We start from the raw sequence: 18,539 nt of genomic DNA, 5'->3' as shown, positions 1-18,539 counted from the left end.
ATTGTTTATTTCTTGTATTTAATGAATTTAATTTAATAATTTTAATTAAATAAAAATAACATTGATGTGTGAGCAGAGCATTATAAGCAAGCAAAGTTGTAAAGAACAAACTGAGTATCACTAACTGAGACTTGAATCAACCTTTGACAGTATAGAGCTGTTCAGAAGAATCAAATCGCAAGTGAAACACACATCAAAACTCTATTGGCTTCCTCCCATCATATAAGTAGTTTTAAGCTATTTTTAAACACAATCCGTTGATAAGCCAGCTGTACATGTTACATTTTGAGCTGAAGTCACTGCAAGTATCTTGCAAATCACTAGGGGGCGCCTGCGGACCACTAGTAGTCTGGGGATCACAGTTTGAGAAAGACTGTCCTATAGCTTTGGGGATGCAGGCTTCACAATTACTCAGCCTATGTAATCAATGCATAGTCCTGATCCATTGAAGGTCAATAGTTATCAAAATCTTTTTCATACATCAAAGCATGTGGGCATATCTCACCATATGCCATAAAACATCTAAGTGGAATAACTTCCACACACAAGCTTCCAGGTTAATCAAACTTTGTTTGTGTGATAAGAGACCAGAACTCGTCACATACACATGATCAATTGGTGACATCACCTTAGCCCGCCCTCTTTCAACAGGAAGTCACCTGTTTTCCTACTAGTTTTCTTACTTTTACTCTTTAATTCATACAGATATAAACCTGTGTTTAATGAAATAGAACAACATAATGGTAAATCTTTTTCTCAACACTGGCTGCTGGCTGGAGGATGTGGGCGTGGCAGAGTGTCTAATTCCATTCCCTCGCTGTTTGCAAACGGTTGGCTTCAAATCAGATATGCAAATTTTGTCTGCTCCAGAGTTGCAAGTTTGATTCTCTCAAAATCTTCTTCTTTGAAAAGTGCCAAAATGAGGCATATTTTTCATCGTCACGGCTCAGACGGCAAAAGGTACATGCATGAAGCAAGATGTGACTATTCACTGACTCTTCGTGATAGTGACACGAAGGGTCACTATTACCCTTCTGTCAGTATACTGCCGTATACTGACAGTATATGGCAGTATACTGATTAAGACCACTTGGCTGCTATGTACTTATATGACAGTAAAAGGTTGTCATATCGATATCCTTTTACTTTTCTAGACAGAGGGAATAGTTTGGGACCAAGTAAGATAATTTACAGTGTCCAGTCCTTTTATCAACATATTTGACACAATTTATATGTTTTGAAAAAAATTTAATGGGACAGAAACATTCTCCTATTTGTGCTGATAAAAGTACTGGGTAAATGATATTCATAGCTTTTACTGTATGGTTCCTAATGTATCGCTTGCTGTTGGGAGTCATTGTTTGCTGCTTTAAAGCCCTGAGACAAGCTGGCTGCGCCGTCTCCCCCATGAAGCTAGACACAGGCTGACTTGCACACACACAGGGGTCCCTCCGTAATTTCTGCTTTATGGTACTATTGTTGAGTTTTTTGTGTTGTTTTTTCTTTTCTCGTTTTGGTGTTATTTTGCCTAAAATTGTGTTCCTGCCTGATGTGCTTTTGTGTGACAGGATGGAAGATGCTGGTTTGTTGGTGTATAAAGACCATTTGCCAGTCAATACAGTTGTGGTCGGTGATACAAGCAGATCCGGATCTGAGGCCAAGCTGACTGTTGGGCCTCTTAAATGCCAGGGAGATAGTAAGTGTTCTTATGATGTATTCTAAGTCCTGACACTTCATCTTAGACCCCATTCACACCAGATTAAGACCACATGGCTTCTATGATCCTTGTTACAGTTTGAATGTTTAAGAATTGCAGCAAATTGAGAAAACCCTGTTTCAGAGTGACTGGTAGTCATGATGGTAATGTACTCTTAGTATATTAGTATATTATTTTTTGCCAAACAGGTTTTTCCCTGCTGCTTTCTCGGCCGTACCCTCATGCTGTGGTCAGTGGTCTGAGAACCGTTTTTTATGTTTAGTTTTTACAGTCTACCAAATTTCCCTATACACAGAGCTAAGGTGTTTCTAACATTTTGGATATATTTTGTTGTTACTGTTCTGTCAAAGCTAGCGTTTCAATAAGGGGTGGAAATTAAAATTTTTCTCCACCATCCACAGTGGCTGGTAGAGAAATTTTTTACTGGCCACTCAGACATTTCACCAGCCACTGTTTTTTTTTTTTTCCTTTCGATTACAAACCCCACCAGTACAAGCAAATTATATAAAATATATGATTTATTCTTAACTCTATGAAAACCGATTTACTGACAATAAGTTTACCATACATATGTACGTATACAGACTAATTTAACATAAAGCGTGGACACCTTATCAGAAGTGTAGTGTAATAAGTTCATCTGAAGTACGGTAATTACTAACACCAAACTTTAACTGCACAACTCTAACAATCTTGCAAACATTTCCTATGTTGAATATTTCCACATTTTGGCTACAACTTCCCCAGAAGGTATTTATTGAATATCTGTCTAGTCATATTAAAACATTTTTAAATGGTATCAGTAGCTGTTTTCTAACTCTTCAATTTGTTTTCCCTTACTTACTACATTTTCTATTGAAATTCACAGTTATTCTTATTACTAAAACATCTCGGAACATGTTCATTGTTAATTCATTTTTGCATCATCATTCCTGTGTTATCCCAGTGTTTTTCTGACTGCCTGCTAGCTTAGTGTTGGATTCCCCCTCCCAGACTCACACACACACACACACACACACACACCTGCCCTCCTGCCTGCATGGAACATTCCTTCTTCATGAACATTTCCACTCCTCCTTGCCGGGCAGCAGCTAACTTAACTCTTCCTCAATCGGTCCGTGGTCATGCTTCTCTCATCATCATCCTCCTCTGACAATAATGAATCCCCTGAATCACATATTTTTCAGAATGGGCATATGCGTTTTTTAGCTTTTGTTGTCGTAGTTTTAATGACCCCCCCCCCCCCCCCCCCCACACACACACACCCGTCTCATATGCGCTCTCACTTTTCTCGGACTCCGGTTACCTGAAATGGCACTATTTATAACCTCCGGGGGAGGGAGAGTGGGGGTGGGGGACAAGGAGGACTTAGGGGTTTTATTGGATAAGCCCAATGTCCGTCAATAAAATCAACCAATGGGCTGTCGCGGTCGATAAAAATTTAAATTGAATATACTTTTTTTTTGTTAAATTATGACAGCCTAGGGCTGCCAGATATGGACAGTAAGTGCATCAGTCTGTACTACAGTCAGCCACTCCTCGCCTGGACAGAAACTGAAAAAGAATACAGCTTTTTTTTTTCTGTTGCAAATTGTCAACCCGCCACAGTGGCGGTGCATTGCTCCAATTTACAGACCACTTCATACTTTTATCCGCATTTGACTAGTGGGGAAGCTAATTTCCACCCCTGGTTAAATGCTATCTAAACCAATATGACCATTTGTGAAAAAGTAATGACAAACCCAAACCTGATCACTGGTAGAATTAAGATTACTATCTTTGCTGAAAACATTACATTTTAAATTTCATTGTGGTCTCTTTCTTGCACAATGACAGTAAAAAGAATTTTGATTCTGATTGTGATCAACCTGCTTGTAGAATTTGAAAAAGCATCACATCATGCTACAGATCCAAAGGAATATGTCTGCTCCGTTTAGTCTCCCAGCACTTAATCATTGTATTTCAGATCTGTGCACATTTCACCACATCAGGGAATTTAATTCCAAGGTGAGCCCTGTGCAAAGCACTTTCAACATTATTTGCAGGGAGTCTATGTGTTTTTTAAATTATTTTTCCTTGAATGTTGTTTTTTTTTTGTCCTTACTTTTTCTACCCCATGGGGTTGCTGTTGGTTAGTCAAAGCAGTGTCAAATGTGTTACAGTAAATTTCTTGCAGGTCTGCCCACCCTGTGTGGGCTTGATTAGCTTGCAGCCTTGGCATGTGACCAGCAGGTAAATGACCAAACCTTGCAGGTTTCACATGGGTCACCACTTCACCAAGCCAGTTTATTACATGCAATACCAAACCCCAAATATTATACCACCATATTAAGACTTGTTAGGACTTCTAAGATGAATTCTGGATGCATCTTAGAAGTCCTGTTCAATAACCAGCATATACAGTTAATGTTCTGGCTGATTTTAAATGATGGGCTGTGTTCTTGGTCTGCTCTAAAGGGCCAAATAGATTTCTTAGCTCAATGTAAACTGGCTTTACTTTTTAAAAATGTGTGAAGATGTGAGTCATATTTTTATTACAATGCTGGTGATAACACGTCACTGACATGTTTTTTGACAGTTCTTTACCTCTTGTTTTCAATTGATTAGAAAGACAGTAACTCTTAGAGAGTTTTATACCTCTTATAGTGTGCTAAAATCTACTGATCAACTTGTTCATAAAATGAGGCAAAAAACCCAGAAGATCTCCTATGACAAACTGATTTCTATCTTGGAAGTTTTTAAATAAAGATTTATATCTTTTTACTCTTTGGATTATAATCCAGCAAAAGAATCACGTGGGGTCCGATTGCATTTGTGTCTTATTGTTCTTTTTCCTCAATTTTATTTGATATTATCAATTTAAGTGTAATATTTTAGTGTTAGTGTATATGCAGGTTTTATAAGGTATTCTGAATGGTTGGCTGTGCATGTATCCATCTATATACAAAAAATTTGTTTAAAGGATTGGTATTTATATTGGTGGAAAGTATAATGTTTCCAGTGTTTTTCATTAAATGTTTCTTTTTGCTTTAATTCTAGGAAACTTCTGGAATGCAGCTTCCTTTAACAGCCCCGCCTCTTCACTTCACTTCAAGTCCTTTCAAACTGAATCGAGTACTGATATCTCATTTTACTTTAAGACATCTTCCAAATATGGAGTCTTGCTGGAGAACCTGGGAGCCAACAACCTCCTTCACATTGAAATCCGAGGTGTGTATGTATATGTAGTACCACAATAGTAGTACCATGAAGCAGTATATATGATACAAATCACACTTCTTTGTTGGTGTTGTTAAAAAGTGGATTACAAAATCGAATTTTTCCCAAGAGCATTACTTGTGTTTATGGGGTTATGATTGCCATGACACAGTCAGTCATGCACTTACCTAAAAGGGATGGCGCTTTTTATCACTATCGTCGTTGTACTGAAACTTATTGTGATAAAAATCAAGGTTCATGTCCTCCACCCTTACTCTGAGGTGTATAGAGTGAAAAGCAATTGTGAGAGTACAGTCCTCTGTGGTGCTCCTGGACTGGGAGCCACTGGCCACTAACCACTGGGTTAGACAGACAGTCTTTCAGTCTCTCAAATTTTGATCTGTTTGTCAGGTAGTCATAGATGCAGGTGATTGTTGAGGCCTCCACCTGTGTCATCTGAAGTTTCTGACAAAACAAATCACACTTACAAAAATGAACATGATCCTCACAGTGCTGCCTGTTTTGTCCAGATGCTCGAATAGCAGTAGGAAGAAGTAAGAAACTCAGTGAAGTCCTACCCCATAAATCCATACCATATTTTCAGATGGACCCTCATTATTAAATTAAAAAACAATTTAAAAAGACATAGGTTAATTAATTTTCCATTTTATCTGGATTTACATATGGCTGTATATTATACATCCATACCCACACATACTCATATGCGTTAGCACAATAGTGCTGAATCTCACCCATATGCAACAACATTTTCTTGTGAAAATTACCTCCTTATATTTCATTTTAAATTGTATTAAATTTTGACTCTGTTTTAACTCCTCGTGTAACTTGTTCCATAATTTTACACCATGAATTGAAGTACAGGAGCTGTCTGTGCTCTATGAATGTTTGAGTAACCCTTTAAGATATCCTCCTTCTCTTTCAAAAAACATGTTCTCTATGTGCTCAGGTAACAGTTTATTTGATGCCTTAAATTGAGCAATTTTAAATTCTACCAGATCTTCAAATGTGCATTGTTGCATTGATCATTTCTTCTATTAAGTAAATTATGGCTAGTGGTGTTGTTGACCAATTTGCTCTGAATCCATTGACTACTGTTGAGTAGTGTATGTTTGTCTATTAATTTTTCTAGTCTCTTCTTAAAAAGGTTTTTCTAGAATTTTAGAGAACTGAGGGAAAAGAGAGACAGGTGATTATTGCCAGTTTTATACATTGGTATGATCCTTGCTATTTTCATGTTTCATGTTGTTTTAAAATTGGCTCGTTTGGAATGATAAATTACAAATGTAAGTTAATGGTTTAGAGAAACCCTCAATTGCCCTTTTAATTGTTTTCATGTCTAGATCATCACAGGCAGTGGATATGCTTTACTTTTACATTTATTCACGATATGAATGATTTCTTTCTTTTGTATGGGGTGAAGATACATTGCATTACTCAATGTAATTTAAATGAGTTGCTGTTTATATTGTAGGTATTTTTCTGCTAAGTGAGGTCCTATATTCACAAAACAACTATTGAATTTATTTACAACTTTCTTCATATTGGCAATATTCTGGTCATTACCTACAATTGCTACTATTAGAAGTTTTCCTGATAACACTATTTAAAATGTTCCATGTTACCTTAATAATAAAGATAATTATTATGAATTCATAATAACATTCCTTTTTACATGCCTTTATAACATTAGTTAACTTATTTTTATATTTCTTATTTGTTTTCTGATTCAGTAGTTCTGTGTTTTATAAATTCCCTAAAATGTTTTTCTTTTTACATGAGTTTTGAAGATTACCTTTACTGCCTAGACTTATGTTGTTTGAGACATCTTGAATTGGTTAGTCAACTTTTAGTTGCACATATTTTGAATTCACTTTGACATAAAGTCTATTTATTTAAATTTTAAAAATCTGAGCTGCCAGATGGAAGATGTTATGTTAATGTTGTTTTCACAGAAGGCTCAATGGTCCTGTTATCTTTTGAATTTGGAAAAAATCGGATTGAACTCACTGTTCAAACACCAAAGCCTCTAAATGATGACCAGTGGCATCGTGTGGAGGCTGAGAAGAACACCAAAGAAGCAGTACTACAAATTGATGGTCATTACAGAGAGGTAAAAGCTACCCCCCCACTGGGACACAAAGAACTGGAGTTCTACAGTGATGTATATATCGGTAAGTAACAAATTTACATTTTTATATCACAACAATTCTACTGTATTGCAGTTAAGTAGATGAAGGAATGTTTTCCACAGGGCCGTGCAGAGACCCCTACCCTTCCACCCCCTGAAAGCACTAACATGTTTAAATATAGATAAGGTGAAGTCTGTGAGAGGGAAAACAGGTTTATTGGCCGAGTTTAAAATCAATCACTGATTATTTGTGAACAAATCCAACTCAATCACAAAGATTACACCATATTGTAGTTATGGTAACACAACAATCAAACTATCAAGATGATTTTGTAAACTTCCTAATTAAATCCTAAATGTATAAAAAAAAAATCTAAGCTTGATGCATTAAATAAAATTTAACAACATAGTCATTCTCTATAAATGAATTCTACAGGTTTAGATCTATGGTCTGTATTACAATTAAACCATTTCTAGGGGCCCCTGAATGTCTGGAGGCCCCTAACAGCAGCTACTGAATTTTCTTTGCTTTGATATCTCAGTCTTATAATTCTAGATCTCAGAGGTTTGAACATCAAAAAATTATATAGAGTTAACCCCTTTGAGCTTTTTTGATCTATAAATCAGACTGTAGCCAAGTTGTTCTAGAGGTTAAATAGATATTATTAGGGTTTAATTAGTAAAATGGCAGCAAATTTGCTTATTTCATAACTTCATCACCAGCGACCTTCTCTTCTCTGGTCTGTATAACAGCTGCAGTCTCAGATCAACTCAGCCCTCCAGGACAGCAGAAACAGCAACTTTATACCTGTTGGGGAAAATATACTACATTTGATTTGCATCGATGTCAACAGCCCAGATGAGCTTAAACGGATGTCAGTTACCGAAGGGGGTATAAAATTCCCCTGAAACCACAGAAGGAGGACTTCCTAAGCTTGGTGGCCTTATGGATCCAAGACAAGGGGTCATAGAACGCAGTGGGAGATGTCAGACTTGCGCAGGCAACATGACTGAATGTCCGGGCCACTTAGGACACATAGAGTTTTGTCAGCAGTATGAAACAGCAGCTTTTGTCCAAGTAAAACTAATATGTTTTATCTGTGATATCATCAGGTGCTTTGAGTGGCCAAAGGGGCTTCCTGGGCTGTATGAGGTCTCTGAAAATAAATGGGATCTTCTTCGATCTGGAAGAAAGGGCAAAGGTGGCTCCAGGAGTGAAGCCAGGCTGTCAGGGCCATTGTAGCACCTACAAAATGCACTGCAGGAACGGCGGGAAGTGTGTGGAGCAATACAACGGATACTCATGTGACTGCTCTCTCAGTGCATATGATGGACCCTTCTGCACTGATGGTACCATCTTTCACATTTTAATATACTGGGTTATATTTAATGAAGGTGAATATTTAATTCCCCCTTTTTTGGTTGCTTCTTCTGTGTGTGGTGCGTGTCAGATGTAGGAGGATATTTTGAGGCAGGAACCATGGTGCGCTATGACTTTCTGTTGGATCATGGCGGATTATTGCTGGGCGACCCAAGGAGCTTTTCAAACCTTGCCTTTTTAGGGGAAACCAACCTCACCCAGGAGGAGCTGGTCTTCAGTTTCAGCACATACAGTGCTCCAAGCATTCTTGTGTACATTAGTTCAAGGACCCAGGACTACATGGCAGTGGTGCTGCGACACAATGGTGGGCTTGTTAACATACCTTTATTTGCCAGTAAAAACTTTGTCTGTTACATAAAATGTGTCTGCTTGTGTGTAGGCTCTCTCCAGGTCCGGTACAGTCTTGGTGGACTTGTAGAACCTTACACCATAGATATTGACCATCGCAACATGGCCAATGGTCAGCCGCACTCTGTCAACATAACAAGGAATCTGAGGGAGATTCGACTGCAGGTTGGGGCACTCATCCAGCTGGTAGCTAAAGTTGATCATTCATAGTGAAAATGTGCCAGAAATTCTAGTAAGTTGAAGATGGATTCTTGACTTGTGTTTTATAACCAAATCTTCAACAAAAAGTAATCCCTTTGAATTAGATTGAGTATGACTACAGGTAGCTCTGGGATAAGAAACATCATGGCCATCAGCCAGATTATTTGATCTAAGGTATCCCTTAAGAGCTTTGTTCAAAATCCCGGTTTACCAGTAGACCAACCTTTTTTTTTTTTTCAAAGGTTTTATTGGCTCCAGTGGCCTTTATTTGATAGTGACTTGACAGTAAAGTGGACAAGGAGAGAAGGGGAAGACATGTGGCAAAGGTCGCCAGGCCGGGAATCGAACCTGCAACAGTCGCGTCGAGGACTAAGGCCTCCATATGTGGATTGTGTTTAAACCCTGCACCACCACAGCACCCCCAGTAGAGCAACCACTTTAAATTAAGTTCTTATTTCTACTAGGAATAGTGACCAAAATTGTAAAACAAAAATCCTAACCCTACTAGTACATGCATCAAAGCTTAGCATACGAACCAAACTGATAAGTGATATGTAGCTGGAAATAGCACATCTAACAATTTTATTTAATTCAATCAATTTATTTAAATAGTGCCAATTCCCAAAAGATGTCATATTTTGCCCCCTCCAAACAAAAAAAACAAAACCATCCAAATTATGTTCAGGAATATAAAACATCAGGCATGGTGGTCGAGCAGGTGGTAGAGCACCTGACCCATAAGTCCTCAATGGTTCGAGTCTGTCTCTCTTGCAACCCATTTCCTATCAGTCTATTGTGAAATAAAGGCCACTAGAGCCAAAAAAATCCTTAAAAAAGATGTATAAAAAATCTAATAAACTTCTCCTTTTCTCTGTTTTCACCAGCTTGACCACTACACTGTGTCGACACACACCCTGCCTGAGTCTTCTGACATACAGTTCAGCTTGGTCAAAAGTATCTTCCTTGGAAAGGTTTATGGTAAGTTTGTTAGTTTGTTGAGAGTTTGTGAATGATATAAATAGGATAATTGATATATTTTTAAGACCTATATATTGGTAAAGCTCCACAACTCAAAGCTTCTGCAGCATTTGTTTTCAAATTGTATTAATTAATTTTTAGTCTAATACTTGCAGACCTAGAAAGCCAGAGTAATATCTGCTGGACTTTGGATCTGATTTTGTGCCTTGGAGGTTGTTGTAGATCATTTCAGAATGACTATTTTATCCTACACCCGCTGAGTGAGTCGACACCCCACCCAATTGAACATTTTCAGCAAGCAGACTTAGTGGTTAGAGCTCCATTTGTGTAGCTTTGTGCTGCTTTGGTTTCTGAGATATTAAGAATTATTTTTTCAGGTCATCCAGATGTCACCATCGCCCCATCTTTCTCCAAAACAAACCATACTGGGCTAGTTTTTCAGTGCTCCGTTTGTGTGGGTTTGTGCTGTTAAAACCATCATTTGTGCAGCTTTCCTTCATAATATATTAGAACAATCCCTCGTGGCATGTTAGAATAGAATAGAATAGAACAGAAGTACTTTATTCATCCCAGCAGGTTGATCAAATTGCTAACTTTGCCTGAATTCACACCACCACTGATTTATATCACTGATGTATCATCACTGATATAAATCAGTGATGATACATATGTTTTACAAATAGTCATCATTGATTATATAAATCACTGTGATGATATAAATCAGTGATTTATCTCATCAGTGAGGATTTATATAAATCAGTTATGATTTATATCACTATCATAAACAGTGTTTCTCCTTACATCGGAGCAGCCTTAAAAACATACAAAAGACGAAATACTAACCAGTTTTTATTATAGACGTTCAGCTTCATGACAGTGCAGAGTTGTCTCCGTGGTTACTAATGGTTAGATGTCTACTTTCTCCATAATGCGATATTTGATATCTTTCTAATCACACTTACTTCTAAAGTATATAAACTTTAATGTAACCTTGTAAAAAAGTGTTTGCTGCAAATCTGCGATTACACTGAGGGCTACCAGTCATATTGATTGACTTCTGCTATCGATCGCCGCTGTAACCTCCCTTGTTAAAAGTTAGGACCACTTTTGGTTCCTATTTCTGCACTTCTGCTAAATGACAAATTTGTTTTGCATCCTCGTCTGTTTGTGCAGCTGACCACCCAGGGACATAAAAAAGCTTGACAACCTGATATACTAAGGCTGGTTCTGTTCTGGGGACGACTGTGGAACCTCAGGAGATGATGTTGCAAAAAGGAGTCTTAATAAAATAAAGAAATTTATGGACACCATCCTCTTCATGAGACTATCTTGAGAAAAGAGTGTCTTCTGTTAGAGGCTTCATCAGATTCGCTGTAATACAGACCGGTACAGGAGATTTTTCCTGCAAACAGCAATCACCATCTACAATAACTCTTTGAAGTATCTGAATTAATGAGTTACAACATTTAATTTCCCTTTGGGATTAATAAAGTATTTTTGAATTTAAATTTGAAAAGAAACGTATTCGGTTCTTATTTTCTTTACAGTTACCATTTTGACTTTTAAGCAAATCTCAGGGTATAGGGGAAGAAATTTGATGTCAGTATTCCTTATGAATTTCTTATTGCATTCTTTCATCTATAAAGTCACAGCCATTCATAATCAGAGATGGTTCCTTCTGAGTAACAGCTGGATATACTGTATCTGTAATGATACCTTTATATTTATATATATATATATATGAGTTGTATATTTAAACACAAATTTGTTGTCAGTGCAATCTATACAATCCACTTTGAAGATGACAATGAACCTTTCAGAAGTTTGGACAGTTCCTTGTTAATACACAGTTTGTCAGACTTTGTGATGGCCTGAGCATATTAAAGATTCCTCTTTTTTATTGCAGAAACGGGACAGATTGACCCCATTCTAATAGAGCGCTACAACAGCCCAGGCTTTGTTGGATGCTTATCCAGAGTTCAGCTGAATAATGTGGCACCGCTGAAAGCTGCACTTCGCTCAGGCACGACTGCTCCAGTCAGCATCCATGGAATCCTGGTCCAGTCCAACTGTGGAGCCTCACCCCTAACCATTCCCCCCATGCCCCTTGCTAATGACCTCTGGCAAATAGAAGCTGGTAGAATCCCACTCAGATAATCAGAGAATGTAATGATAAAATGTCCTAGTTCAAATTGATAACATATTTGTTTAATCTGCAGGTGGAGCTGTTTTTCCCTTCAAAGACGAAAAGATTGGAGGTGATCCTGCTCATCAGAATTTTGCTGTAATTGCAGGTAAGTATTTTTTAATTTCAAATGTATTTACAGCTGAAGCCAGGCAGCCAGCTAAGTGAGAGGGTCTAGCATTCTTTCTCTGCTGGCAGTGACCAGTGCATCCCCTCTCCAACACCAACTCTCACCCTGAGCGGCACACAGGGCAGCCCCCACATGCCCAGTCTGCCAAAGAGCAGTGTTGCCCCTACTCCCTTTCCTCAGCATCCAGGTCCATGCCCACTAAATGATGCATTCACTAGACACCAGATCTGTTTGAGTTCAATGTTAGTTTTTCTTGCAGGCAGACATTCTCTTCATAGAAACATAATCTATGTTCTCAATTCACTGAAACAACATGCTTTGTCAACTAAGCAAGGTGTGAGCATGTTATGAGGAATCAAAGCAGAATTTTTTTTTCAGATCTGCCCTTTAAAGGGGTCTTCATTTGTGTGTGGTGATAGTCGAGGACTTAAGTCAAGTTTATTTGAATTACACATTTTCAGCAATAAGGCGTTTCAAAGTGCTTTACATCATAGAAACATTATACAGTCACCAAATATGAAACAAGCAGTAAATATAAGATTTTGTCAAGTGCCAGTATCAAAATCATCAACATTATATATGTGGATCAGTGTTCCAGCTACTGTGAATCAAAAACAACTATAAACAGGTGGATGTTTAGATTTAAATGAACTCAGTGTTTCAACTGTTTTGCAGTTTTCAGGAAGTTTCTTCCAGATTTGTGGTGCATAGAAGCTGAATGCTACTTCTCCATGTTTGGTTCTGATTCTGGTTCTGGGGATGCAGAGTAGACCAGAACCAGAAGACCTAAAAGGTCTGGAAGGTTGATACAACAGCAGATCTTTGATGTATTGTGGTCCTAAGCTGTTCAGTGATTTATAAACGGTCTATTCTTTAAAAAATACTGTTTTTAAAGGGATTAGTTATTAGTTATAAAAATAGACCTTATTTTGGAAATATTTATTTTAGATGTAAAAACAATATAGTAATAATGCAGAAGGTTATTTAGTTTTTATAAATTTTAATAAAATATTGTCACATTGTTGTTCAGGCTGTAATGCATTATGGGTAAATGACGTCAAATGTGGTCCAACTGCCTGGCTCCCTCCAGCCTAAACAGTGATGAGTAAAGTTATTGAGCCTTTTCGAATTGAACCGGAGTGCGCCGAAATCAATCGGAATGTAGAAAGCACAAACAGTGATGAAGATGAGGACGACCAAACAGAAGAAGAGGACAGAGTTGGCCTGAGGAGCAGATGCTTGTTGCTGCTGCCTTCAGCTTCGTAAATGAAACAATGAATGACACTTACCTCTGTTCGGAATGTGTGGTCCGGTAAGTAGTTCTATAACTCTGTGTCCGGTTCGGCAACAATTGTTTAGGTTCTGATCTTCAGCCAGTGTCAGTAATGGTTTCGCATTCAGTATCTGTGTTCTAGCTCCGTTAGCATCTCCAGTAGTAATAGCTCCTTTAGCTCTGCTTGTCTTTGATGGTTCACCCATGGGTCGTTGAATACAGAGCAAAATTTTATGTATTCACACATGTACAGTAGAGTGGAACAAAAATAATTTCAATTTTGTCTGTTGCAAAAAACTGCTTTTTTGCAATAGACACAGCTTGCTTAGTAAACATTGCCATATTTCCAACAGCAACATTTTATTGTACAATGATTGTCAAAAGTCTTAAATCTTAAAGGCAATTCCTCCTGCTCTGATTCTGTAGTGTAGCGGTGTGTCGTGTTTGGCAACAGCTGTGCTGTTAAGGGTCTGGTGTGGGGGTAATAGGTACACTGGACTTTTTTACCACCCCCGCCAGACCTCCATGGGTCCTGTCGGATCGATGGTTTCAGTAACGGAGGCTGTTAGCATTTCAAAGAGCGTCCAGTTCTGCCTGTCTCAGCACAGCATTTATTGTTAGCTTGTTAAGGTAGCGATCAGCTGTTCGAGACGTTGTCAGTTCTGCTGGTATAAATGACTCAAAGTATTCTCGAGAAATGTTGAGGGCATAAATTAGGTCCTTCGGAAGTTGTGTTTCAGAACGACAGCAAGTCAGCCACAAAGTGGTAGGCAACGAAAACTGACGAAGCGGAGTTATAGAGGAATTTTTCTGTCATAATCCAAGAGCACACATTTTCAGTCTGAAAGCATGATTTTATGTCTTTTATTCTCAAAACCTTTAACGTCCTGACAAGATAAACGTGTACCAAGTTTCATAATTCTAGGTTAAAGCAGGGCTTTGGGCTGATTTTTTTTTTATATTCGAGGGGGCGCTGTAGAGAAATTTGACCATGCCCATCAACGACTTTATGGATTCTTGTTTGGGGATGGATAAGAAGGCATCCTAGTGAGTTTGGTGCAGCTCGGCTCTTAGCACTTCCTGTTCTGAGGGTGTGGTGCTTAGATGATGTCAAACTATGACAATATAGGATCCTCAGGCATCCAACCAGATCACTCATGAAAAGTTTGGTGCAGCTCGGTCAAAACATGTAGAATCTAGAGGCAAACGTATGGCAACGGTGTTACACGTCACTTCACCACACCCACCTGCTCTATCAAAACCAGTTGGGTTTGGAATCCACATCACACCAACATGTCTTCCGTCTCTGGACACAGTTTCATGTTGACTAGGTCAAAGGGGTCAGATAGAGACCATTGACAGTAAAACATGACCATTCCTGTTCTCAAGGGGCGTGGCTTAAGTGATGTCATCATTTGACCACTGGTTATTGTAGGGGACCCAATGATGATCAATCACTGAAAGTTTGGTGACTGTGAGTTTTTGTGTAGGAGATACAACAATTTTGTGTTTCATGGCAAGTAGGCGAACTTTGACCCCTGATAACGCCCCTTCAGCATGCACGAAAACTCACTGTTTTGATAACTTTTAATCGACCATGCCTTATCAACAATCTGACCAAGTTTGAAGTTGATCAATCAAAATCCCTAGGAGGAGTTCAATCAAATGCGAAGGTTGTAAACAGCCAAAATGGGGTCAAAATTGGAACTTCAATCCAAAATGGCTGACTTCCTGTTTGACTTGCACTATGACATTAATTGTATTTTCTGTGCGTCTTTGGGAGCTCGAAGAGTGTACCAAATTTCATGTCTCTACGATGAATAAGGTTATAGCAAAGGGTATTTTGAAAGTTGCTAGGTGGCGCCATTGAGCCGTTTCTTTTGCGATTTTTGTGACGACCTTAAAATACTTAAATTTTAAACAGGCTATATGTGTCCGCCAAGTTTGTTGAGTTTTTGAATACAATAAAGTCCCCAAAAAGCCCCCTCTTTAGGGGGGCAGAATCGTAATCGTAACAGTATGAAAACAATAGGCCTTACAAAACAATAGGATACACATAGATGTGTTTGGCAGCGCTCCCCAATGACGCACTAAAAATCTGGTGCACATTGGCTGATATAGCGAGGAGATATAGCTGATGGATTAATCTAGGGGGCACAGTGTAGTCAAATTACAATTTAATGCTATTGGGCTTTTTCGAGGTGAACAAAGGTCATACAAATCCAGTTGGTTGCAAATCGGATGATGTATGTGTGATTTAGAGACGACCGTATGCTTATGGCGAGAGATTGAAAGTCACCATTAGGCCACGCCCACACGATTCAGCCAGCAGCCAGCATTGACAGAGTCCATGTCATTTTATGTCAGTTGGCACAGGATTAACCCTATATGAATCAAAGAGTAAAAGTAAGACATACAATAGAAAAAACAGATGACTTCCTGTCGGAAGTGGGTGGGGCTAAGGTGATGTCATCAGTTGGACATGACAATGTGATTAGGATGGGTCTGTGTGAGACATAGTTAGTCTGATGCAGCTGTGACCTTGCATGTGGAAGTTATTGAACCTTGATGTTTCATTGCAAATATTCAGTTTGACACTAAGCCACGCCCACATGCTTTGCTGAATGAGAAATCTTTTGATAACTTTTGACCTTCAATGCCTCTAAAGTGTGCTGAATGATTCTGAAGTCTGTATCTGAAAAACTGTAGGACGAGTTCGATCAGATATGACATCTATGAAAAAGAGAAAATGACGGCTTAGATCCAAAATGGTCGTCTTCCTGTTGGGTTTGGACCATGGCTCCAAGAAACTTCTTTGTAGATCCTGACAAGATACACATGTGTACCAAGGTTAATAATTCTAGGTTAAAGCATGGCTTGGGGATGATCATTTAAAATATTGTAGGGGGCGCTATAGAGAAATTAGGCCACGCTCACCAAAGATTTTTATGTATTTCTGTTGGGGGTTGGATAAGGATCTATCCTAGTGAGTTTGGTTCACTTCGGCTCGAAACTGTGGAATTTAGAGCCAAACGTATGGCAAGGACGTTACAGGTCACTTTGCCACGCTGCCACGCCCACCTACTTCATTGATACCTGTCAGGGTATCACAACACACCAACAAGTCTTCTGTCTCTGGACACAGTTTGACGTTGATTAGGTCAAAGGGGTAAGATAGCGACCGTTCACAGTAAAACATGACACTTCCTATTCTCAGGGGGCATGGCCTAAGTGATGCCATCATTTGACCATGGGGTATTGTAGGGCACCTGATGATGATCAATCACTGAAAGTTTGGTGCCTCTGAGAGATTTGTGTATGAGATATGAGTTTTGTGTTTCATGGCGAGTTGGTAAACTTTGACGCCTGTTAACACCCCTTCAGCATGCATGAAAACTCACCGTTTTGATAACTTTTAATCAGCCATGCCTTATGAACAATCTGACCAAGTTTGAAGTCAGATTGTTGATCAATCAAAATCCCTAGGAGGAGTTCGATCAAATGCAGATGTTGTAAACGGCCAAAATGGGGTCAAAATCGGAACAATCCAAAATGACCGACTTCCTGTCTGACTTGCACTATGACATTAATTGTATTTTCTGTGCGCCTTGGGGAGCTCTACAAGTGTACCACATTTCATGTCTCTATGATGAAGTAAGGTCATAGCGGAGGGTCTTTTGAAAATTGCTAGGTGGCGCTGTTGAGCCGTTTCTTGCACAATTTTTGCGACGACCGTAAGATACGTAAATTTCACACAGGCTGTATGCAACCGCCAGGTTTGGTGAGTTTTTGAGTATGATAAAGCCCCCAAAAGCCCCCTCTTTAGGGGGGTAGAATCGTAATAATAAACAGTATGAAAACAATAGGCCTTCGCAGCGCTTTGCTGCTCGGGCCTAATAAACAGTATGAAAACAATAGGCCTTCGCAGAGCTTTGCTGCTCGGGCCTAATAGTATTATTTGGTTCAACTTAGATTCAGACTGATAATATACACTAATTTCACAAATAACTTAAAGCTGCAAACAGCGTTTTAGGCTCTCACAGCTTTGCGCCACGCTGGCCTTAGGGGGGTCGCAGGGAGCTCTGGCAATGCCACCCACTCTCTGTTGTTGAGGCTCTCACGCAGTTCCCGCAGCCGTCCACCAGACGATGCACATTGACATATTGAGCAGCACTCCCTGATGATGCACAAAAAATCTAGTGCAGAACAGCTGATGTATTAAGGAGATGTAGCAGTTGAAATAACACAGTGGGCACAGTGGAGTTGAATTACAATTTAATGCCATTTGGCTCAGTGGAGGTTAACAAACGTCAGTCATATCAAGTTTGGTGCAAACTGGAGGATGTATTTGTGATTTAGGGCCAACCAAATGGCGATAGATTAGAATTCTCCATTCAGCCACAAGCTCCAGCCAGCAGCCAGTGAGAGATGGATTTGCCATGATGTTGTTCTACATCATTAAACACAGGTTTCAATCTGCATAAACCATAGAGTAAAAGGAAGACAAACAGTAGGAAAACAGGTGACTTACTGTTGAAAGGGAGTATGGCTAAGGTAATGTCACCAATTGACCATTTGAATATGATGAGGGTTGATCTGTAATGAGACATAAAAGTGCAGATCTGACTTTGTATGTGGAAGTTATTGCACTTTTTTTGATGGCGAATGGTCAGATTTTGAGGGTTGGCCATGCCAACATGCTTTGATGTATGAAAAAGATTTTGATAACTTTTGATGTTCAATGATTTTAAAGTCCGTGTCTCAAAAGCTGTTGGAGGAGTTTGATTAGATGACATCTATAAAAACGACACAATGGTGACTTTGATCCAAAATGGCCGACTTCCTTATGGGTTTAGACCGGGGGTTGGCAACCCGCAGCTCTAGAGCCGCATGCGACTCTTTAGCGCTGCCCTAGTGGCTCTCTGAACCTTTTTCAAAAATGTTTGAGAATAGAAAAAAGACGGGCGTGGAAAACATAT

General features: G+C 39.0%; 1 protein-coding gene across 1 annotated transcript in view; it reads left to right on the top strand.

Moving 5' to 3' along the window:
* Nucleotides 1-18,539, top strand: part of cntnap2b (contactin associated protein 2b) — a 51,951-nt gene that overhangs the window by 28,370 nt on the left and 5,042 nt on the right. Inside the window, exons 16-24 of the mRNA XM_028020616.1 lie at nucleotides 1,569-1,696; nucleotides 4,757-4,927; nucleotides 6,889-7,107; nucleotides 8,178-8,414; nucleotides 8,516-8,749; nucleotides 8,825-8,958; nucleotides 9,879-9,972; nucleotides 11,879-12,109; nucleotides 12,192-12,266. Of these exons, the coding sequence (XP_027876417.1) occupies nucleotides 1,569-1,696; nucleotides 4,757-4,927; nucleotides 6,889-7,107; nucleotides 8,178-8,414; nucleotides 8,516-8,749; nucleotides 8,825-8,958; nucleotides 9,879-9,972; nucleotides 11,879-12,109; nucleotides 12,192-12,266 (1,523 nt within the window). The remainder of the gene's footprint in view (nucleotides 1-1,568; nucleotides 1,697-4,756; nucleotides 4,928-6,888; nucleotides 7,108-8,177; nucleotides 8,415-8,515; nucleotides 8,750-8,824; nucleotides 8,959-9,878; nucleotides 9,973-11,878; nucleotides 12,110-12,191; nucleotides 12,267-18,539) is intronic.

This window comes from Xiphophorus couchianus, chromosome 6 (assembly GCF_001444195.1).
Source record: "Xiphophorus couchianus chromosome 6, X_couchianus-1.0, whole genome shotgun sequence".
NCBI classification, from domain to species: domain Eukaryota; kingdom Metazoa; phylum Chordata; class Actinopteri; order Cyprinodontiformes; family Poeciliidae; genus Xiphophorus; species Xiphophorus couchianus.
Note: the sequence above shows the minus strand (reverse complement) of the source record. Positions and strands in the feature narration are given on the sequence as shown.